The 25,544-nt window shown below is 34.5% G+C and overlaps 1 protein-coding gene across 1 annotated transcript in view; it reads left to right on the top strand.

Moving 5' to 3' along the window:
* Positions 1-4,606: 4,606 nt before the first annotated feature.
* Positions 4,607-25,544, top strand: part of LOC102508034 (protein WWC3-like) — a 50,796-nt gene continuing 29,858 nt past the window's right edge. Inside the window, exons 1-2 of the mRNA XM_032474417.1 lie at positions 4,607-4,736; positions 13,511-13,660. Of these exons, the coding sequence (XP_032330308.1) occupies positions 13,629-13,660 (32 nt within the window). The 5' untranslated portion in view covers positions 4,607-4,736; positions 13,511-13,628. The remainder of the gene's footprint in view (positions 4,737-13,510; positions 13,661-25,544) is intronic.

Raw genomic sequence — 25,544 nt, 5'->3', positions numbered from 1 at the left:
TGCCAGAACCTGAGCTGGGGAGTGTGACGGGGGCTTAGAGCTTGAGGGTCTCTGTGACTTAACAAATCTTCAGATTGTGGGTCCCCCCCCAACCCGGGATGGTATGGGGCCCAGTTATATTGTGAGCACCCCCTCCTGCTGTCCCCCTGTGGTCACCTCCTTATGTTCCTAGTTGAAGAAGTTATTTTTTGCTAGGTTCCAGTCTTTTAGTTTTCAATGATGGTTTAGCCGTGAGTTGTGGTTTTGCTGTAGTCATGATGGGAGGCAAACTTGTGGGCCTGCCACTGTGCCATCTTGACTAGACTACCACATGAGGATTTGATTCAAAGTATACATTGAGAAATATTTGCCACCATAAGATTAGTTAATACATGCTTTATGTTATGTAATTACCATTTATCGTTGCTGTTGTTATGGTGAAATCATTAAAGCTCTACTCTCTTAGCACCTTTGAGTAGATAATACAAGATAGTTAATAATAGTCACCATGCTGTACATTAGATGCATGGAACTTATTCATCTTATAACTGGGAGCTATAGTCTTTGACCAACATCTCCTCATTTCCCCCTCCCCTTAGTCACTGATAACCACCATTCTACTTTATGTTTTTATCAATTCTGTTTTTGATTTCCTTTTCTTTTTTCAGGTTTTACATAGAAGTGATGTAATATAGTATGTGTCTTCTTTGTCTCACTTATTTCAATCTAGGTTTGTCAATGTTGTTACAGATAGAAAGATTTTATTGTTTTTCATAACTGAATAATAATTCACTGTGTGTATATCATATTTCTTCTGTTCATTCACCTGTCAGCAGATGCTTAGGTTCTTTCCATAACTTGGTTATTGTGAATAATGTTGTGATGGATATGAGTGTACGTATCATTTGATAGTGGTTTCATCTTGTAATATATATCTAGAAATGGAATTGCTGGATTACATGGTAGTTACAGTTTTACATTTTTGAAGGCCCTCCATTCTCTTTTTCAAACTGGTAGTATTACATTTCTGCCAACAATGCACAAGAATTCTTTTTTTTTTTTATATCATCACCAACACTTGCTATTTCTTGTCATTTTGATAATAACCAGTGTCACAGGAATGAGGTGATATCTCCTTGGGGTTTTGATTTGCATGTCCCTAAAGATTAGAGATGTTGATCATCTTTTTTTGTGTCTGTTGGCCATCTGCCTGTCTTCTTAGGACGATGTCTGTTAGATCCTCTGCTTATTTTTTAATTGGACTGTTCGTTATTTTACAGTTGAATTGTATGAGTTCTTTCTATATTTTGGATAGTAACCCTTTAACAGATGGTTTACAAATATTTTCTGCCATTTTGCAGGTGGCCTTTTCACTTTTTTTGACTTTTTTCTGTGCAGAAGCATTTTATTTTGATGTTGTCCTACTTTTTGATTTTTACTTTTGTTCCTGTCCTTTTGCTGCCATATGAAAATCTGTGCTAATTCCAGTGTCAAGGAACTTTCCTCTATCTTTTCTTATAGAAATTTTAGATTCTTAGGTGTTACTGTTACGTCCTTAATCTATTTCAAATCAACTTTGCTGAGTGGTTTAAGATAGGATTCCAGTTTCATTGTTCTACCGACACCATTTATTGAAGAAACTATTATTTACCCTTTAGTATTCTTGGCTTCCCTGTCAAATATTAGTTGAACATATGTATAGGCCCTCAGTTCTGCTCCACTGGGCTTTGTGTCTCTTTTGGCAGGACCATACTGTTTTGATACCTTTAGTTTTGTATTGTAGTTTAAAATTAGAAAGTGTGGTGCTTCCACTTTTTTTCTTTCTCATTATAGCTTTTGCTATAAGAAATCTTTTACAATTTTAATATTGTTTTCTACTAAGTCTGTGAAAAATGCCATTGTATTTGATTAGGGATTGCATTGACTGTATTGATGGCTTTGAGTGGCACAGGCATTTTAACAGTATTATCTCCTCCAGTCAGTGATACAAATTATCTTTCATTTATTTCTTTAATTTCTTTTGTTACTGTCTTACAGGTTTCAGTGTATAGATCTTGCATTTTCTTTGTTGAATTTGTTTCTAATATTTTATTTATTATGGTGATATTGTGAATGGATTGTTTTCTTTATTGCTCTTTCAAATATCTCATCATAGTATATAGAAACACAACCAATACCAGTTGATACTGAATCCTGCAACTTTGCTGAATTTGTTTATTAGGACTAACCTTATTTTTACTGGAATCTTTAGGATTTCTATATGCAGGATTATGTGATTTGCAAACAGAGACAATTTTACTTACTCCTTTTCAGTTTGGATTTTCTTTTCTTGACTAATTGCCCTGGCTGAGACTTCAAGTTGAATAAAAGTGGCAGGAGTGAGCACTCTTTTCTTATTCCTGATTTTAGAGGAAAGCTTTTAACCTTTTAAGTGAGTATGTTGTTGGCTGTGGATTTGTCTTATATGGCCTTACGATTATGTTGAAATGTGTTCTTTCTGTAACCAGTTTGTTCAGAATGTTTATCATGAAGGATGTTGAATTTTATCAGATGCTTTTTCTACATCTATTAACATGATCATATGATTTTTATCCCTCATCCTGTTAATGTGGTCTAATCCATGGATTGATTTGTGTATGTTGAAACAGGCTTGTATCCTAGGGACTAATCCTACTTGATTAAGATGTATGATCTTTTAAAGTACTGTTGAATTCTGTTTGCTTGTATTTTGTTGAGAATTTTTATGTCTGTTTTCATGAGGAATATTGGTCAGCTGTTTTCTTTTCTTGTGGTAACCCTATCTAGCCTTGGTCATGCTAGGGTAATGCTGACTTTGTAAAACGAGTTTGGGAGTGTTCCCACCTCTTTAATTTTTGGGAAGAGTTTGAGAAGGGTAAATATATTCTTTAAATTCACCTGTGAAGCCATCTCGACCTGGATGTTTCTTTGTTGGGAGAGTTTGATTAAATCATGTTATTGTTATTGCTTGGTTTACATTTTCTATTTCTTTATGATTCAGTCTTGGTAGGTTGTATATTTCTAGGAATTTATCCATTTATTGTAGGTTGTCCAGTTGTTGGCATTTAATTGTTGGTAGCCTTTTATGATCCCTTCTATCAGGCATCACTTATACGTTCTTCCTTTTCATTATAATCTTATTTATTTGTGTCTTCTCCCTTTTTTTCCATAAGTCTAGCTATTGATTTGTCAATTTTGTTTATCTTTTCAGAAACCAACTCTTAGTTTCATTTTTTCCTGTTTTTCTAATTTATGTTTCTTTCATTTCTTCTCTCATCTTTGTTACTTCCTTCTTTCTAAATTTGGGTTTAGTTTGTTCTTCTATTTTGTTGGCATGTAAAAGAAGGTTGTTTTTTGAGATCTTATTTTTCCTTGAAATATTTGCTGTTTATTGCTGTAAACTTCTCTCTTATAAGTACTATTGTTATATTGCATAGGTTTTTTTAAATTAATTATTTTTTTACATAGGTTTTAGTATGTTGTTTACATCTTCATTTGTTTCAAGATATTTTTAAATTTCCTTTTTGATTTCATATTTGATTCATTTTTTTTTCTGGTGTGTGTTGTTTAATTTCCATGCATTTGTGAGCTTTCCAGTTTTCTTCATGGCATTAATTTCTAGTTTCATATTTGTGATTGGAAAAGATACTTGGTGTAATTTCAGTCTTTTAACATTTGTAAGGATAGTTTTATGACCTAACACAGGATCCGTCCTGGAGAATGATCCATGTGCTCTTGAGAAGGACTGTTTCCTCTTTAAAGGCTGGAAATAAGCCTTGTCCTGTTCAGTGCTCTGCTTCTGCCACCCAGAAGCAGATCTGCTTGCTGTACACAAGGATTAGCTGGAAGGATGAATGAATAGATAGATGGGTGGGTAAGAGAGAAGGAGGAAGGAAGGATAAATGAAAGGACAAAAGGAAGGAAGTAAATTAGCTTGTGAATGCATTTGTGTATGGGTAGATGGATAGACACAAGAAGGGAAGGAAGGAAGAAGAGAAAGGAAGGATGGTTGGATGAAGAATGAAGGATGGAGGAAAGGGAAAAAGATTACTTTATGTATTTGGATTGAAGGAAAGAACTGAGGAGAATACTAGGAGAGGGTGATAAATTGGAATCCAAATGGAGTAAAGGAGATGTATAGAGAAAAAGTAGAATTTTCTAACTTTGTGCTATGCACTAATACTGAAAATTTACTACTTTTAGCTGTTTTTCATATATTCTCCCTGCACATGGATCTCACTTATTGTTTAGTTGATAACCATTTTTGACCACTGACCTAGATACTCAGCACAAACAAAGAGTATGTGTTTCTATTTGCAGGGAATCTGTAGTCTTTGGAGATTACTCAGACCAGTTACCTCACTACAAATCAATAGGGGACACGAAAATTGCCACTTGGACATTTTGACTTGTAAAAGTGCCCACAGAGCAAAGGACTCCAACTCACCCAAGTCTCAATTTTATTTTTTATATGCCACAGGGAAAGAAAAATTTTCTTTTCTTTTCTTTTTTTCTTATTGTCTCATTTTTCTATGGAACTTCTGGGGTTTTTGTTTGTTTGTTTAGTGGAATCTTGCACAGAATGACTTATATTTCTTATTTCAACCAGGATTGATCGTAAGATGTCAAGTGCTCATACCGACTACAAACTGGATGAGGTACAGGCTTTAATGAGCAAGCTCAGGACCATCAAGAAGGCCATTTGTACAGGCGAGAAGGAGAGACGGGACCTGATGCAAGTAGGAGACCTAGATGCTTTCACCCTTTTTCAGCTGTTTGATTTCTCATACTCAAGCTATTTCCCTGCTTATTAGTCTATCTTTCTTTCCTTTAAAAAATATATTTATGTATACATATACATATACATTAGTATATCTTTTTCTCATCTCTATATATCTATACACAAATATATTTTACATTTACATTTTAATAACTTTGTTATATGTTAAACCTATACAATTTGTTTATATTTAATTAAAAAAATAGAAAACACATTCATGTTTAATAATAAAATAATTAAAAAGGTACAACAAAAGAAATCTTACAATTACTCTATTTTCTCCTATCCTGTAACTACTTTTATTGGTTTCTTCTAGTGTTTATAAAGACACAAGAATAGGCTTCACACAAAAGCTGGTTTCTTATGTATAGTTTATTCTGTGCTGTCTTACCCATAATAATAATATCCCATAATTTTCTATATGTATACACAAAGAGGTTCCTCATTCTTTTATTATAGCTGCACAGTATTTCATAATGTGAATGTTTTAAAATTATCTGTTGGAGGTTTATTTTACTTTATTGTTACTATTACTAATTTTTAGCCTCTTAACTCTTGTCCTGTTACTTTTAGAAAAAAGATGAGCTTTTGCAAATGGATACATGGCAGTCTCTTTTTGGAATGCGTTCAGTTGTTCCTTTTATGGTTTGTTTTCAGTTACAGTTTTTAGTTTCTTTTCAGTGTTCACTTACTCAGTCCATTGAGTTGGTGTCTACTACCTTATAGACATTTATGTAGACTCTGCATACTGTAAGACATATAATGACATGTAGATTAAAGATCACACTCGAGGCAAAGTAAGACACATATAATGGTACCATATAGCAGTGCTTTCTAATGATAAGGCTATAGTGAATTGGGTAGTTTCCTAGATGATTGTTAAATGCAGATAATGGAACCCACCCTAGATCTAGTGAATTAGAATCTCTGGAGGTGGAACCAGAATCTGTTTTTATAAATGACCTCTGGGTAATGATAGGTAAGTAATGTATTTTCCGTTGTATTCTGAACAGCGATAAGAAGATTGGCTATTGCTACAGAAGCGTCGTCATGTGCAGAATTCTTTATATGCATGGTTGGGTAAGATGTTCTGCATATATTACCCATCTAACTGTAGCCAAAACCTCAGAGTGAACAAAGTGTTTTTTTTTTATGGCAAATACATGGATGCTTTGGCCTAGGTCAGTGCTGGGTTCTGTGTCCTGGCCTCTCTGAAACTACAGTGTATAACACTGGATAAATTATTAAGTTGCCTTGCTCAATAAAGGATATAGAATTCTTGGAAGAAGTTTCAGGCCTCAGCATTTTCTGTGAGGTTTCCACTGCCTCACAGCCTATGGGAAGCTCAAGGGAAAGAAGAAAAAACATCCTCTTCCACTAAAATCAAATAAGTAATTTTATATTTCTTATACTAACTTAACAAAACCCCTTCTAGGAAACTTTTGTGTATAACCAGGTATATAAGTTATATAAGCAATATAATTTCATGAGTTTTATGCTAAGAACTGTTGAAGAGGAATATATTGTGAAACTATAAAATTAGTTGTAGAAAAGCTGGTATCTGTTTAATTTTCACACTAAGAGGTTTCATTTGCCAAACTTTCTCTAGTTTTTGGCAAACCTGCATTTTAATATAAAATTAATATATTTTGACCGCATACAATTACGATAGAAAATATCAGTTTATAGAAACACCTAAGAGGAGTGACATCAACAAATTGGCAGACTCAGATGCGCCAAGCACTTGTTTCTGCAAAGAAACAAAAAACAATGAGAGAATTGAAGCAACAGTGTAAAATGACAATATTTCAATAAAAATATATACATACAAAAGCCCAAAATATTCTATAATAAGTATAAAAAAAAGAAAAGATGACTGATTCAACTTTGTAGGCATTCTGAAAAACAGGTTTACAGGAACCAAGCAAACATATAACCAAGAAAAATCTATCATCATGGAGGTTGCCAGGGGGTGGAGGATGGGAAGGGATAGACTGGGATTTCAAAATTGTAGATAAACAAGATTACACTGTATAGCACAGTGAAATATACACAAAATGTTATGATAACTCACAGAGAAAAAAATGTGACAATGAGTGTGTATATGTCCATGAATGACTGAAAAATTGTGCTGAACACTGGAATTTGACACAACATTGTAAAATGATTATAAATCAATAAAAAATGTTAAAAAAAATTAAAAACAAGAAAAAAAAAAAGAAAAATCTATCATCAAAACAGTTTGAAATCTCCTGGCAAATTAATTAATTCTTGGGGGAAATTGATTGACAGAAATCATTTGTGAGGAATTCCACATATCAAACATACTATATACAAAGACTTTAAAACACAAGTGTAAAGTCTGATCAAAAAATGTAAGGAAAAAAATGTGGACGAAGAACTAAAGTGAATCTAGAAAACAATATGAACAAAATGAGACTATTGACAGAAAAATTACAAAAAAGCAACCTGACAGAAACCCTATATGCTATTAATGAATCTATAAAGAAGACAAAAATAAAAATATCTTCTGTTCATAAATTCAAAGACAACATTATTAAGATTACTATCCACAGTAATCAATAGTTTCAGTGCAATCCCTGTCAAAACCCTTATAGCATTTTGTTTTTCAGAAATAGAAAATCCATTTTCAAATTCATATGAAATTTCAAGGAACCCTCAAATAGCCAAAACATTTTGAAAAAGGAGGACAAAGGTAGAAAAACTCATACTTCCTGACTTTAGAACTTACTACAAAGCTACAGTAACTAAAACTGTGTGCTACTGGTATAAGGAAAAACATATGGACCAATGGAATAGGATACAGACCCCACATATAAGCGTTCATATATATTGCCAATTGGTTTTCCACAAGGAAGTCAAGATTGTTATTCATTGGGGGATATGATAGTCTGTTCAACATACAAGGGAATTAAGCCGGACCTTTTCATTACACCATATAAAGAAGTTAACTCAGAATTGAACAAGAATCTACATGTAGGAGCTAAGATTATAAAACTTTTTGAAGAAAACATAGGAAAATCTTCAGAACATCGGATTTGGCAGTGTTTTCTTGGATATGACATAAGAAAGCATAGACAATAAAATTATAAATAGGTGCCTTGGAGTTCAGATGAAATGTTATGCATTAAATGATGCTAACCGTGGAACGGTACCCACAGAATGGGAGAAAATATTAGCAAATTATTTATATTTTTAAGGCAAGCATGTGGAATATTAAGGAACTCTTAAACCTAACAGAAGAAAAGCAAACAACCCTGTTGAAATGGGGTAAAACCTAAACAGGCATTCCTCTACAGAAGTCATACAGATGGCAAATAAGTATATGAAAATATGCTCAGCATCATTAATCATTGAGAAATACAAACTGATCCACAGTGAAATAATGTTTCACATGCAATTAGATGACATAATTAAAAGAGAGGAGACTAACAAACATGGAGAAATCAAACCCTCATACATTGTTGTTGATTTTAAAATGGAACTGCTTTCCAGAAAGGCTGTTTGACAGTATTCAAAAAATAAAAATTACTTTTACCATAGGATCCAGCAGTTCCACTGCTAGATATTTTACCTAAAAAATTGAAAACGGATATTTAAACAATACTCCTGCATTCATAAATATTCATTGCAGCATTATTTTCTTCTTTTTAAACTTTTTTTATTGAGTTATAATCATTTTACAATGTTGTGTTAATTTCCAGTGTAGAGCACAATTTTTCAGTTATACATGGACATCCACGTATTCATTGTCAATTTTTTTCTCTCTGAGCGACCATAAGATCTTGTATGTATTTCCCTGTGCTATACAGTATAATCTTGTTTATCTAGTCTACATTTTGAAATCCCAGTCTGTCCCTTCATAACCCCCCACCCCCTTGGCAAGCACAAATTTGTATTCTATGTCTATGAGTCTGTTTCTGTTTTGTATTTATGTTTTGTTTTGTTTTGTTTTGTTTTCTTAGATTCCACATATAAGCGATCTCATATGGTATTTTTCTTTCTCTTTCTGGCTTACTTCACTTAGAATGACATTCTCCAGGAACATCCATCTTGCTGCAAATTGCATTATGTCATTGGTTTTTATGGCCGAGTAGTATTCCATTGTATAAATGTACCACCTCTTCTTTATCCAGTCATCTGTTGGTGGACATTTAGGCTGTTTCGATGTCTTGCCATTGTTAATAGCGCTGCTATGAACATGGGGGATTTGGTGTCATTTTGAAGTAGGGTTCCTACTGGATATATGCCCAGGAGCAGGATTCCTGGGTCATATGGTAAGTCTATTCCTAGTCTTTTGAGGAATCTCCATACTGTTTTCCATAGTGGCTGCACCAAACTGCATTCCCACCAGCAGTGTAGGAGGGTTCCCTTTTCTCCACAGCCTCTCCAGCATTTGTCATTTGTGGACTTTTAAATGATGGCCAATCTGACTGGTGTGAGGTGATACCTCCTTGTAGTTTTGATTTGCATTTCTCTGCTAATTAGTGATATTGAGCATTTTTTCATGTGCCTTTTGATCATTTGTATGTCTTCCTTGGAGAATTGCTTGTTTAGGTCTTCAGCCCATTTTTGGATGGGTTGTTTGTTTCTTTCTTATTAAGTCATATGAGCTGCTTATATATTATGGAGATCAAGCCTTTTTGATTTCATCATTTGCAAAAATTTTCTCTCATTCTGTAGGTTGTCATTTTGTTTTGCTTCTGGTTTCCTTTGCTGTGCAGAAGCTTGTAAGTTTCATTAGGTCCCATTTGTTTATTCTTGCTGTTATTTCTATTGCTTGGGTAGACAGCCCTAGGAGAACATTTTTGAGATGTATGTCAGATAATGTTTTGCCTATATTTTCCTCTAGGAGGTTTATTGTATCTTGTCTTATATTTAAGTTTTTGATCCATTTTGAGTTTATTTTTGTGTGTGGTGTAAGGGAGTGTTGTAGCTTCATTGCTTTACATGCCGCTGTCCACTTTTCCCAACACCATTTGCTGAAGAGACTGTCTTTATTCCATTGTATATTCTTGCCTCCTTTGTCGAAGATTACTGACCAAAAGTTTGTGGGTTCATTTCTGGGCTCTCTATTCTGTTCCATTGGTCCATATGTCTGTTTTTGTACCAATACCATGCTGTCTTGATGACTGTAGCTCTGTAGTATTGTCTGAAGTCTGGGAGAGTTACTCCTCCAACCTCTTTCTTTCTCTTCAGTAATGCTTTGGCAATTCTACTTCTTTGTGATTCCATATAAATTTTATTATGGTTTGTTCTAGTTCTGTGAAATATGTCCTGGGTAATTTGATAGGGATTGCATTAAACCTGTAGATTGCCTTGGGCAGTGTGATCACTTTAACAATATTGATTCTTCCAATCGAGGAGCATGGGATATCTTTCCATTTTTTGAAGTCTTCTTCAGTTTCCTTCATCAGTGATTTATAGTTTTCAGTATGTAAGTCTTTCACCTCCTTTATTTATTCCTAGGTATTTTATTACTTTGGGTGCTATTTTAAAGGGGATTGTTTCTTTACTTTCTTTTTCTGTTGATTGATCATTAGTGTAAAGAAATGCAATTGATTTTTGAACATTAATCTTGTAACCTGCTACCTTGCTGAATTCTTCGATCAGCTCTAGTAGTTTTTGTGTGGCCCTTTTAGGGTTTTCTATATATAGTATCATGTCGACGGCATATAGTGACACTTTTACCTCTTCTTTTCCAATTTGGATCCCTTTTATCTCTCTCTTGTCTGATTGCTATTGCTAGGAGTTCCAAGACTATGTTGAATAGGAGTGGTGAGAGTGGGCATCCTTGTCTTGTTCCAGATTTTAGTGGGAAGCTTTTGAGATTTTCACTGTGGAGTACTATGCTGGCTGTAGGTTTGTCATATATAGCTTTTATTAAGTTGAGATATGTTCCCTCTATACCCACTGTGGTGAGAGTTTGTATCATAAATGGGTGTTGAATTTTATCAAATGCTTTTTCTGCATCTATTGAGATGATCATATGGTTTTTGTCCTTTCTCTTGTTGATTGGATGTATTACATTGATTGATTTGCATATATTCAACCATCCTTGTGTCCCTGAGATGAACCCCACTTGATCATTATGTATAATCTATTTGCTAATATTTTGGTGAGGATTTTTGCATCTATGTTCATCAGTAATATTGGCCTGTAGTTCTGGTTTTATTAGTGTCTTTGCCTGGTTTTGGTATCAGGGTGATGGTGGCTTCATAGAATGATTTGGGAGTATTCCCTCCTTTCAATCTTCTGGAAGAGTTTGAGAAGGACTGGTATGAGTTCTTTGTATGTTTGGTAGAATTCCCTGGTGAAGCTGTCCCATCCTGGACTTTTATTTGTAGGGAGGTTTTTTTTTTATTGCTAATTCAATTTCATTTCTAGTGATTGGTTTGTTCAAATGGTCAGTTTATTCTTGGTTCAGTCTTGGTGGACTGTGTGTTTCCAGAAAATTGTCCATCTCCTGTAGGTTATCCGTTTTGGTTCCATATAGTTTTTCATAATATTCTCATATGATATTCTGTATTTCTATGTTATTTGTTGAAATTTCTCCATTTTCCTTTCTTATTTTGCTTATTTGTGCTCTCTCTTTTTCTTCTATGTGAATTTGGCCAGAGGTTTGTTGATTTTATTTACTTTTTCAAAAAACCAACTTTTGGTTTAATTGGTTTTTCCCTATGTTTTTTTAAATCTCTTTTTTATTTATTTCCTCCTGATCTTTATTATTTCCTAACTTACACTGCCTTTTGGGGTTTTTTGCTCTTCTTTTTCTAATTCTTTTAGCTGGTGGGTTAGATCGTTTATTTGAGATTGTGCTTCTTTTTTGAGAAAGCCCTGGATCACTGTAAACTTCCCTCTTAGCACTGCCTTTGCTGTGTCCCATAAGCTTTGTGTAGCTGTGTTTTCATTTTCATTTGTCTCAAGGTATTTAATATCAAGTTTGATTTCATCATTGACTCATTTGTTTTTTTGATAGCATGTTGTTTAATCTCTGTGCTTTCCTTTTTTTCTCCTTTGTTTTTCTGTAGTTGATTTCTAGTTTCATGGCATTGTGGTCAGTAAAGATGCTTGAGATAATTTCTATCTTCTTAAAATTGTTGAGGCTTCTTTTGTGCCCAAGTACATGACCAATCCTAGAAAATTTTCCATGTGCACTTGAAGAGAATGTATAGTCTATTTTTGGGGGGTGTAAATGCTCTGAATTTATTCACCAAATCTAATTTTTCTGTTGTATTATTTAATTTCTCTGTTGCCTTATTTATTTTCTGTCTTGAAGATCTGTCTAATGATGTTTATGTGGTGTTAAAATCTCCAACTATGATAGTATTCCCATCAATATCCCCCTTTACTCTGTTAGTAATTGTTTTATGTACTTAGGTGCTCCTGTATTGGGTGCATATATATTAACGAGTGTAATGGCCTCATCTTGTATTACTCCTTTAATCATTATAAAATGTCCTTCTTTATCTTTCTTTATGGCCTTGTTTTAAAATCTGTTTTGTCCTTAATCAGTACTGCTACATCTGCTGTTTTGGCTTTGTCATTTGCATGGAATATCCTTTCCCATCCTTTCACTCTCAGTCTGTATGTGTTCTTCTCCCTAAAGTGGGTCTCTTGTATGCAGCATATTGAAGGTTCTTGCTTTATTATCCAGTCTGCCACTCTATGTCATTAGACTGGAGCATTTAGTCCATTAACATTTTCAGTAATTTATGATAGATGTGTGTTTATTGCTATTTTGAACTTCTCTGTGCAGTTGATTTGGTATTTCCTCTTAGTTCCTTTTTTCTTCCTTTTGTGGTTTGGTAATTTTCCTTTGTATTATCATGGATTTTATTTAATTTTTGTGACTCACTTGTAAGTTTTTGGCTTGTAGTTACCCATTGCAGCATTGTTTTCAATACAAAAAAGTTAGAAACAGCTTGTACCTTCCAACTGGTACATGATTTAAATTCTATTTATACATATAGTGGAATATTATTTAGCCATAGAAAGGAATGAAGTACTACATACCTAGTACATGCTATGTGTTTCAACCTCAAAAATATTATAAATGAAAGGAGACAGTTACAAGTTGTATGACTTCACTTATATAAAATATTCACAGTAAATAAATCCATAGAGAAAGAAAGTGATTAGTAGTTGCTTAAGGATAGGGGAACCATGATATGCCCACTGAAAGAATTACAGCTTTCCTTCTGGGATGGTGGAAATGTTTTGGAACTAGATGGAAGTAGTGGTTGTACAATGCTGTGATTGCATTAAGTGCTACAGTTTCAATTTAAAATGATTGTGTGTTATGTGAATTTCAGCTCAATAAAAAATTTTAGGACCGTAGTATGGGAATTGTTTTCAAATTCCTTGTGGTTTATCTATGAATATCTTTGGGGGATTTTAATGTTAGCAGCTTTGTCTTACTAACATTACTGTTTTCTTTAGGAAACATAAAACTTTTAAAAGCTGGTAAAAATGGTACTGTAATAGTTAACCATTTTAGTTACAGTGTACCAGAATCACTGATTTAAATTACAAAATATTTTATTAAAGTTGCAAGTAGTAAAAAATTTTCTTTTAAACATAATAAGAATGGAGAAAGGGGTAGGCTTAATCTTCAGTAATGGAGATCTGTAACTGGAATGAAATGATAGCTGTAAAGGGATGAAAAGCATTACATCTCTATTCAGATTGTTTTGTCTTATTCTATTACAGAGCCTGGCCAAGCTTTCCAATAGTTTCAAGAATTACTGCTTTATTACCAACTCTGTGCAAGATATTTTTCAAAATTCAGGAGCACATGTGAATTCTTGCTTGCCTCAACAGTTTTGTGATGCTGGATCTCAAACTGACATTGTTGGAAAGGTACACTTGCTTAAGGGCCAAGAAACAAATGTTCTGAGAAAGAAAAGGGTTTCTCTTGTGTTGTCATCAGCAATTTTGTTTAATTTTCCATTTTCATAACTATTTAGTCTTTTATATAGGTAAGTTGGAAGACAGCATATTGTTTTTCGTATCTGTGAAGGTTCTAATATGGGATGTAGTGAATTGTTAGCTGACTTTATTCTTGTGATTTGGAGTTTTTAAATGGCATAATCCTTTTCAGAGTTGAGTTTAAATGTTTTTTCAACAAGACATGACATTTTAATACATATATTAGGAAGCTTTTTTTATAAAAAGACGAGACAAGAATATTAGGCTTTGCAGGTCTGTCATATTTGTCTGTCATCTGTTCTACTCAGCCATTGAGTAAAAAAAGACCCATAGATTCTTGACAAACAAATTGGTGTGGCTATGTTCCTATAAACTTTTATTTAGAAAATAGATGGCATAATGGATATTGCTGCTGCTCATAGGTGGCTCATCATTGGCTTTCAAACATTAGTTTCTAAAGACTTTATACCTGTGCCACTCTTGGCTTTTATTTTGATGCTGTTTATTATTATTCTTAAAGGTTAGGAAATTTACCTAAATTAAAATTAATTTTGTTTGATACTTGGAAGAATTTCAAAATGCTCTTTGATAGTTTGTGAATCCTTGAGTTAGTCAAGGGTTAGTAATCAGTATTTGAAACAGGATTGTGAACATTTAAAATACTTTCATAATGTCATTGAGTGAAATTTTCTTTTCATTTATTACCAAATAGAAAGTCACTTGGACTGCTTCTTTTTGAGGTGTCAGTAGAGACAAAGACAGGAAGAAATAGAGAATAAGGAAAAAAGATTGAAATGAAACTCAGAGTTTTAAATAATTAGCAAATATTTTGAAATTCAGCAAATATTTTCTATTTGGGAAGTATAACGTAGTAAATAATTATTTCTTGAACTTTCTGGAAGAGCCTATTTTCAATTTTCTCCTCTTATTCTTAATATTAACATATACATTTTCAAGCACCTGACTGTAACGACAGGGAAGAATCTAACACACAGAATTCTAACATTTTTTCCAAAGATTTTGTGGTGACTGAGAGACTCATTCAGTTACTTTAATTAGCGATTACTTCTAGTCGCAAGGATACAGTTAGAGTGTACGTATTCTTAACTAGTTTTAGGAATATATCAAAAGCTTTTGTAATGATTTAGATAGAATACACTAAAAATATGTGGGGTAGGGCTTGTTATTCTATTATAATAACTCTAGCAATAACTTATTCATATTTCTGAGACTGTGTACTATATTGGGGCAAACAGCTCCCAAGGTCTGATGTCATTTTAAGTTGCTGTTCCCAAACCTGTTAAGTTAATGGTGAGGAGACTGAGGTGACACGTTACCTAAGGTCTAAGAGTTGGGAGAAGCAAATCTGGGTTGAAAGTTATATCTCTGACTTTTAAACCCATATATTCTCTATTATATCATGTTACTATAGAGAAAGGAAAACCAAAAAAGATATGTCTATAGAGTGGTAGACTGCATAATAAAGCAAGAACCTTCAACATGGTGCATACAGGAGAGACACTTTAGGGAGAAAGACACACATAGATTGAGAGTGACATGCTGGAAAAAGACATTCCATGCGAATGGAAATGACTGGAAAGCATGAGTATCAATACTGATTTCAGACAAAACAGACTAAAACAAAGGTCATAAAGAAAGATAAAGAAGAACATTTTATAATGATTAATGGAGCAATACAAGATGAGGATATTAACTTGTTAACATACATGCACCCAATATAGGAGCACATAAATACATAAAGCAAATACTAACAGATATAAAGGGAGGAATTGATGGAAATACAATCATTGTAGGAGAGTTTAACACCCCATTAACATCGTTAGACATATCTTACAGACAGAAAATAAGTAAGGCAACAGAGAAATTAAATGATAACAATAGAAAAAATAGAATTGGTTGATATTTTCAGAACATGACATGCTCCCAAAATAGGATTCTTTTCAAGTGCACATGGAACATTTTCCAGGTTAGATCATGTACTCAGGCACAAAAGAAGCCTCAACAATTTTAAGGAGATAGAAATTATCTCAAGCATCTTTACTGAGCACAGTGCTGTGAAACTAGAAATCAACTACAGGAAAACAAAGAGGAAAAATGACAGCATGGAGATTAAACAACATGCTAGTAAAAAACCAGAGGGTAAATGATGAAATAAAAGAAGAAATTAACAAGAAAGAAAAAATTAAATAATACTTTGAGACAAATGACAATGCGAACACAACCACACAGAATCTATGGGATGCATCAAAGGCAGTACTAACTTGAAAGTTTGTAGTGTTACAGACCTTCCTCAAAAAAGAACAATCTCAAATAAGCATTCTAACGCACAAGCTAAACGAATTAGAAAAAGAAGAGCAAAATAAACCAAAAGTCAGCAGAAGGAAGAAAATAATAAAGACCAGGGAGGAAATAAATAAAAGAGATTAAAAAACAATACAAAAAATGAATCAAACTAAGAGCTGTGTTTTGAAAGAGTAAACAAAATTGACAAACATCTAGCCAAGCTCACAAAGAAGAGAAAAGACAGAGCACAAATAAACAAAAAAAGAAAGGAAAATGGAGAAATTATAACCAATACCACAGAAATACAAAATATAATATGAGAATACTATGAACAACTATATGGAAACAAAATGGATAAGCTAGAAGAAATAGACAAGTTTCTGGAAACATACATTTCACCAAGACTGAATCAAGAAGAAACTCACCACTTGAACAAACAGATCACTAGAAATGAAATCGAATTAGCAATAAAATCCTCCCTACAAATAAACGTCCAGGGCTGACAGCTTTACTGGGGAATTCTACCAAATATACAAAGAAGAACTCATACTAGTCCTTCTCAAACTCTTCCAGAAGATTGAAAAGGAGGGAATACTCCCAAACTCATTCTATGAAGCCACCATCACCCTGATACCAAAACCAAAGACACCACCAAAAAAGAAATTATAGATCAATATCACTGATGAACATAGATGCAAAAATCCTCAACAAAATGTTAGCAAACAGAATCCAATAGTACAGAAAAAAGATATACCCCATGATCAAGTTGGGTCGTCCCAGGATGAACAAGGATGGTTCAACACACACAAATTAATCAGTGTAATGCACCACATTAACAAGAGAAAGGACAAAAATCACATGATCATCTCAATAGATGCAGAAAAAGCATTTGATAAAATTCAACACCCATTTATGATACAAACTCTCACCAAAGTGGGTATAGAGGGAACATATCTCAACATAATGAAAGCTATATATGACAAACCTACAGCCAGAATAGTAATCAGTGGTGAAAAACTCAAAATCTTCCCACTAAAATCTAGGATAAGACAATGTTGTCCACTCTCACCACTCCTATTCAACATAGTCTTGGAAGTCTAGCCACAGCAGTCAGGCAAGAAAAAGAAAAAAAAAAAAGGTACCCAGATTGAAAAGCAGAGGTAAAACTGTCACTCTATGCAGATGACGTGATACTGTACATAGAAGACCCTAAAAGGTTCACACAAAAACAACTAGAACTAATCAAAGAATTCAAGAAGGTAGCAGGACACAAGATTAATGTACAAAAATCAGTTGCATTTCTTTATTCTAACGATGAATCAACAGAAAAAGAAAGTAAAGAAACAATCCCCTTTAAAATAGCACCCAAGGTAATAAAATACCTAGGAATAAATTTAACCAAGGAGATGAAAGACATCTACATGGAGAACTACAAAACATTGATTCAGGAAATTAAAGAAGACTTTAAAAAATGGAAAGATATCCCATGGTCCTCGATTGGAAGAATCAATATTGTTAAAGTGATCACACTGCCCAAGGCAATCTACAGACTTAATGCAATCCCTATCAAATTACCCAGGACATATTTCACAGAACTAGAACAAACCATAATAAAATTTATATGGAATCACAAAAGACCTAGAATTGCCAAAGCATTACTGAAGAGAAAGAAAGAGGTTGGAGGAGTAACTCTCCCAGACTTCAGACAATACTACAGAGCTACAGTCATCAAGACAGCATGGTATTGGTACAAAAACAGACATATGGACCAATGGAACAGAATAGAGAGCCCAGAAATGAACCCACAAACTTTTGGTCAGTAATCTTCGACAAAGGAGGCAAGAATATACAATGGAATAAAGACAGTCTCTTCAGCAAATGGTGTTGGGAAAAGTGGACAGCGGCATGTAAAGCAATGAAGCTACAACACTCCCTTACACCACACACAAAAATAAACTCAAAATGGATCAAAAACTTAAATATAAGACAAGATACAATAAACCTCCTAGAGGAAAATATAGGCAAAACATTATCTGACATACATCTCAAAAATGTTTTCCTAGGGCTGTCTACCCAAGCAATAGAAATAACAGCAAGAATAAACGAATGGGACCTAATGAAACTTACAAGCTTCTGCACAGCAAAGGAAACCAGAAGTAAAACAAAAAGACAAGCTATGGAATGGGAGACAGTTTTTGCAAATGAAACCAACAAAGGCTTGATCTCCATAATATATAAGCAGCTCATATGACTTAATAAGAAAGAAACAAACAACCCAATCCAAAAATGGGCAGAAGACCTAAACAAGCAATTCTCCAAGGAAGACATACAAATGATCAAAAGGCACATGAAAATATGCTCACTAATAAGATCACTAATTATCAGCAAAATGCAAATCAAAACTACAATGAGGTATCACCTCACACCAGTCAGAATGGCCGTCATTCAAAAATCCACAAATGACAAATGCTGGAGAGGCTGTGGAGAAAAGGGAACCCTCCTACACTGCTGGTGGGAATGCAGTTTGGTGCAGCCACTATGGAAAACAGTATGGAGATTCCTCAAAAGACTAGGAATAGACTTACCATATGACCGAAGAATCCCACTATATTCAATAAATATATATTTATGTATAACTGAAAAATTGTGCTGTACACCAGAAATTGACACAACATTGTCTATAATTGACTACAACTCAATTAAAAAATGTATGTCTAATTTCATTGTTAGTTCTTGCCATATAACAGATTTCCCCCACAAACCTAACAAATTAAAGCAACACACATTTATTGTCTCACAGTTTTTGTGGACCAGGAGTCTGCTGTAATGTCTTCTGCTTTAGGGTTTCATAACTGCAGTGAATGTGTCAGCCAGAAAGTTAGTCTCATAAGAATGTTACCAGGATTCAGTTCATCACAGGCTGTTGGAGTGAGGGCCTCTGTCCCGTCACATTAATTTCTTCAAGATAGCAGATTGTTGCATCAAAATGTGCAAGCAGAAAAAGCAATAGAGAAAGTCTCCCAACATGATGGGAGTTACAATCCATTGTAACCTAATCACAGAAATGACTTTCTTTCATGTTTCCTCTGTTCTGTTAGATCAAATTAAGTCACTAGATTCATCTGACTTTCAGGGGAAGGGAATTACACATGGGCTGGATAATGGAAGGTAAAGATTTTTGAGGGCCATTTTAGAAGTGTATCAACTTTAATATTTTGAGTCAGCTATGGATATTTGTCCTGTATTTAAGATGTATCTTTCAAGAATAGGGATTTATAAAGAGATTTATAAGCAACATCAGCATGAGTTTGGAATTTGGAATATGAGGTGTGTGATGTAAGACTGTATAGAAACTGAGATAGCATTTTTTTTCTTTTTGTTTTTACTGTAGGATTTTGTTTTGTTTTTTTTTAATTTTTGTTGTTTTTATGTAGGCATTTAATCGCCTTCCTCTTGATTATTTTTCAGTTCTGTTTTATTAGGTAGAATTGTTACAATTTGACTGCACATATACAGTATATTTCATGTAAATACATATACACAATATATTCCACATATTTTTAAAATTTACATATATATATATATATATATATATATACTGTTCATTGTTTCTAGGAACATTAAAAGCTTTAGCTTTTTTTTTTTTTAATAGACTTTATTCTTTTAGGGCACCTTTAGGTTCACAACAGATTAAGCAGAAAATAGAGTTCACACATAGCCCTCCTCACCCACACATGTATACTCCCCTACCCACAGCCTCCCTCATCAGTGTGACATATTTGGTACAATCAATGACCAATACGGTCACATTATTATCAACCAAAGTCCACAGTTTACATTAGGGTTCACTCTTAGTATTGTACACTCTATGGGCTTTGGCAAATGCATAATGACATGGTTGCCACCACTATAGTATCATACGGAATAATTTCATTGCCCTAAAAATTCGTTGTGCTACATCTATTCATTCTTCCCTCCTTCCTTCTCCCCAAACCCCTGGAAACCACAGTCTTTCTATTGTTTCTGTAGTTGTGCCTTTTCCAGAATGTCCTTTGGTTGGAATCGTACAGTTTGTAGCCTTTTCAGACTGGCTTCTTTCACTTAGTAATGTATCTTTTAAGTTTCTTCCATGTCTTTCATGGCTTGATAGATCTTTTTTTTTTACTGCACATGTATTTTTAAATTTACATATATATACTGTTCATTGTTTCTAAGAATGTTTAGAGCTTTAGCTTTTTAAACTTACATAGTTATCAAAGGAATAAAGCCAAGCACAAAATAAAAATTAACTCAAAAAGGTACATACACTCTGCTATTAACAGCAACATTATTTATAATTGCCAAGATATGGAAGCATCCTAAGTGCACATCAACAGTTGAAGAGATAATAAAGATGCAGCTTTTATATATATATATATAAACTTATATATATGTGTAATGGAATACAACTCACCCATAAGAAAGAAGGCTATTTTGCCATTTGCAGCCCTTCATTCACTTTTTTTTTTCACCTCAAAAACCTGAATTTTATAACTGGCAGAGGCATTTCCATTACATCAAAAACAACAAAATACCTAGAAACAAACTTAACCAAGGAGGTTACCTATACTCTGTAAACCAAAATGATACAAAGAAATGAAGAGATTTCTTGTGCTCTTGGATTGGAAGAATCAACATTATCAAGATGGCTACACTACCCAAAGCAATCCACAGATCCAACGCAACCCCCATCAAAGTACTTGGGACATTCCTCATAGAACTAAAACAAACTGTCCAAAATTTATAAAGAACCACTAAAGACCCCTAACAGTCATAGCAATCTTTTGTAGGTCTCTCCTTTTTCCCCCCCCTCTTTCTTCTTTTTTGTTCTCTTTTATTATGGCTTGATGATGAGAGAAGTTCCTTTAACATTTGTTGTAAAGTTGGTTTTGTGGTGCTGAGATCTTCTTAGCTTTTGTTTATCTCTGAAGCTTTTGATTTCTCCATCAAATCTGAACAAGAGCCTTGCTAGATAGAACATTCTTCGTTGTAAGTTTCCCTCTTTCATCACTTTAAATATGTCATGCCCCTTCCTTCTGGCCTGTAGAGTTTCTGATGAAAAATCAGCTGATAACCTTATGCGAGTTCCCTTGTATGTTATCTGTTGCTTTTCTCTTGCTAATTTTAATATTTTCTCCTTATGCTTAGTTGTTGTCAGTTTGATGACTACGTGCCTTGGTGTGTTCCTCTTTGGGTTGATCCTGTGTAGAACTCTCTGTACTTTCAGAACTTGGGTGACTGTTTCCTTTCCCAAGTTGGGGAAATTTTCAGTGGTATCTCTCCAGAACTTTTCTCAGATCATTTCTATCTTCTCTTTCTGGGACCCTTTAATGCGAATATTAGTGCAGTTCCTGTTGTCCCAGAGTTCTCTTAAACTATTCTTATTTCTTTTCATTCTTATTCTTTTTTCCATTCTGAAGTAGTGATTTCCACTAATCTGTCTTCTAGCTCACTGATCTGTTCTTCTGCCTCATTTAGTCTATTCTTGGTTCCTTCTAGTGTATTGTTCATTCAGTGATTTTATTCTTCATCTCTGTTTGGGTATTCTTTGTATTTTCCAACTCTTTGCTAAAAACTTTGCTCTTTGCATTTATACTCCTTTTGAGTTCTCTGAACATCTTCACCATCATTAAACTCTTTTTAAACTCAGATTAATTGTCTACCTGCTTATCACTTATTTTTTCTTCTGGGATTTTATCTTATGCCTTGGCCTAGAAGATACTCGTCTGCCACCTCATACTGTCTATCTTTCTATTTGTACTTTTGGGTAGATAAGTAGCATTTCTCGAACTTGGAGAGGGCCTTCTGTGGGATATGTCCTATGTGTCTCAGCAGTGCACTCCTCTCTTGTCACCCAAGGGTCAGGGTCCAGCCATTCCCAGCATGGAAGCTGGCCTGTTGTTGTGGACTCCTTGCACAAGCTTTGGCATTATTGTGTTCTTATTTCTAGTGTCTGCCCCTGGTGGATGAGGCTGGACTAGAGGCTTATGCAGGTTTTCTGGCAGGAGGAGCTTGTACCTGCCCACTGCTGGGTGGAGCTTGGTCCTGGACCTCTGGTGTGTACGGCTGTGTTTAGAGGCCTTTGTGGCTCAGGAAGTCTGCTGATTGGTGTACGTTGTTTGGCCTGAGGCTTCCCTACAGGCTGTTGGGTGGGGCTAGGTCTTGGTGCTAATGATCCAATCAAGATGTTAGCTTCCAGGAAAGCTCATGTACAAGGACACTCCTGGAATGTCCACCACCTGCTTTTATGTCCCCTGGGTGAACCGCAGCTGTTTCCTACATCCTTAGGTGACCCTCCAAATCCAGCAGGCAGCTTGGCTCAAGTTCCTATGAAATCACTTCCTCTGCACTTGGACCTGGTACAGGCGAGATTCTGTGTACCCTTCTCTAGAGCTTTAGCTTTTTAAATTTACATAGTTCTGAAAGGAGTAAAGCCAATCACAAATTAATGAACAGAACGCAGTAATCCAATCATAAAAGGACAGTCAAAGGTGCTTACACATATTGAAGAAATAAATCATCTAAGTTTTAAATAATAAGTAGTTCATTTATATCCTTTATTTAAGATTCTACATACAAGCAATATTATATGGCATTTCTCTTTCTGGCTTAGTTCACTTAGAATGATGATCTCTAGGTCCATCCATGTTGCTGCAAATGGCATTATTTTATTATTTCTCATGGCTTAATTGTATTCTGCTCTATCTGTACTACATCTTCACCCAGTCATCTGCTGATGGACATTTAGGCTTTTTCCGCGTGTTGGCTATTGTAAATTGTGCTCCTGTGAACACTGGGGTGCAGGTGTCTTTCTGAATTTTATTTTTCTCCGGGGATGTGCTCAGGAGTGGGATTGCTGGATCATAGGGTAAGTCTATTCCTAGTCTTTTGAGGAATCTCTATACTGTTTTCCACAGTGGCTGCACCAAACTGCGTTACCACCAGCAGTGTAGGAGGGTTTCCTTTTCTCAACAGCTTCTCCAGCATCTATCATTTGTGGACTTTTTAATGATGGCCATTCTGGCTGGTGTGAGGTGATACCTCATTGTAGTTTTGATTTGCGTTTCTCTGATAATTAGTGATTCTGAGCACTTTTTCATGTGCTAATTGGTCCTTTGTGTGTCTTCACTGGAAAATGGCTTGTTTAGGTTCTCTGACCATTTATGGATTGGGTTGCTTTTTTTATTTTTGATATTAAGGTGTATGAGCTGTTTGTATATTTGGGAAATTAGTCCCTTGTTGTTTGCATCATTTGCAAATATTCTCTTCCATTCTGTAGGTTATCTTTTTGCTGTGTTGATGGTATCCTTTGCTGTGTAAAAGCTTTTAAGTTTAAATAGATCCCACTTGTTTATTTTCGCTTTTATTTTCATTGCTCCAGGAGCTGGTTCACAAAACGTATTGCTGTGATTTATGTCCAAGAGTGTTCAGCTTGTTTTCCTCTAGGAGTTTTATAGTATCTGGTCTTGCATTTAGGTCTTTAGTCCATTTTGAGTTTATTTTTGTATATGGTGTTAGAGAATGTTCTAATTTCAGTCTTTTACAGGTGGTGTCCAGTTCCCAGCAGAACCTGTTGAAGACACTGTCTTTTTTTCCATTGTATATTCTTGCGTTCTTTGTCATAGGTTAATTGACCATAAGTGTGTGGGTTTATTTCTGGGCTCTCTATCCTGTTCCATTGGTCTGTGTATCTGTTTTTGTGCCAGTACCGTACTGTTTTGATTACTCTACCTCTGTAGTATAATCTGAAGTCAGGGAGCATGATTCCCGCCCTGCTCTGTTCTTCTTTTTCAAGATTGTTTTGGCTCTTCAGGGTCTTTTGTGTTTCCATACAAATTTTACCTTTTTTTGTTCCAGCTCTGTGATGAATGTTGTTGGTAATTTGGTAGACATTGCATTGAATTTGAATAATGTCTTGGGTGGTATGGCCATTTTAACAATATTGATTCTTCCCATCCAAGAACACGGTATATCTTTCCATTTGTTTATGTTGTCTTCAATTTTTTCCATCAGTGTCTTCTAGTCTTCAGCATACAGGTCTTTTGCCTCGTTGGGTGGGTTTATTCCTAGGTATTTTGCTCTTCTTGGCACGATGGTAAATGATATCGTTTCCTTAATTTTGCTTTCTGCTGTTTTGTCATTAGTGTATAGAAATGTAACTGATCTCTGTATATTAATTTTGTACCCTACAACTTTACTATACTCGCTGATGACTTCTGGTAGTTTTCTGGTTGCTTTTTTGGGTTTTCTATGTATAGCATTTTGTCGTCTACAAACAGTGACAGTTTTACTTCTTCTTTTCCTATTTGGATTCCTTTTATTTCTTTTTCTTCTCTGATTGCTATGCCTAGGGCTTCCAAAACTATGTTGAATGAAAGTGGTGAGAGTGGGCATCCTTGTTTTTTCCTGATCTTAGAGGAAATGCTTTCAACCTTTCTCTGTTAAGTGTGATGTTAGCTGTGGGACTGTCACTCATGGCCTTTATTATGTTGAGGTATGTTCCATCTCTGCCCACTTTCTGGAACATTTCTGTCATAAATGGATGTTGAATTTTATCATAAGCCTCTTCTGCATCCATTGAGATGATCATATGGTTTTTATTCTTTAGTTGGTTAATGTGGTGTATCACATTGATTGATTTGTGGATACTGAAAAGTCCCTGCATCCCTGGGATAAATGCCACTTGATTGTGGTGCATGATCCTTGTAGTGCATTGTTGGAATAGATTTGCTAGTATTTTTTTTGAGGGTTTTTGCATCTATATTCCTAAGTGATATTAGCCTGTAATTTTCTTTTTTGTGTGTGTCATATCTTTGTCTGGTTTTGGTATGAGGGTGATATTGGCCACATAGAATGAGTTTGGAAGTGTTCCTTCCTCTGCAATATTTTGGAATAGTTTCAGAAGGGTAGGTGTTAACTCTTCTCTGAATGGTTTGTACAACTCACCTGTGAAGACGTCTGGTCCTGGACTTTGGTTTGTTGGGAGGTTTTTAATTACTGATTTAATTTCAGTACTGGTAATTGGCCTATTCAGTTTTTAATTTTTGACCAAAACATTTTTAATGGTTTCAAAGAAGAGAGAAAAAACAAAGCTACAGGTTTATAAATCTCTTCTAAAAGTCATTTATAAGCCTCTTTTATATATTAATTTCCATAAAGAGTCAGATCTCTGGTCTTTAGTAAAGAGACTGATGAAAAGACAAGTAGATCATTTCCCATATAGAAAGTTTATGTAGATATGAAACTTTAGCCTAAATATGTATACTGAAAAGAGTTTGTAGAAAGGGGCATCAATTTATTCTCTAGGTGATATACATGTAGAAAAATTCACTATTGAAATATATTGAAATGTGTATCAATAAATTAATCATTAAATATCCAAGTAGAATATTTAAAGATACTTCTTAACATGAAGTTATTAAAAATGAAAAGTGCTGGTTGTCATAATATATGGTCTGGTAAAGCCAAATCT

The sequence above is a fragment of the Camelus ferus genome, chromosome X, assembly GCF_009834535.1.
Source record: "Camelus ferus isolate YT-003-E chromosome X, BCGSAC_Cfer_1.0, whole genome shotgun sequence".
Lineage (NCBI taxonomy): Eukaryota > Metazoa > Chordata > Mammalia > Artiodactyla > Camelidae > Camelus > Camelus ferus.
The sequence above is the reverse complement of the archived record's forward strand: the minus strand, read 5'-3'. Positions and strand labels throughout refer to the sequence as shown.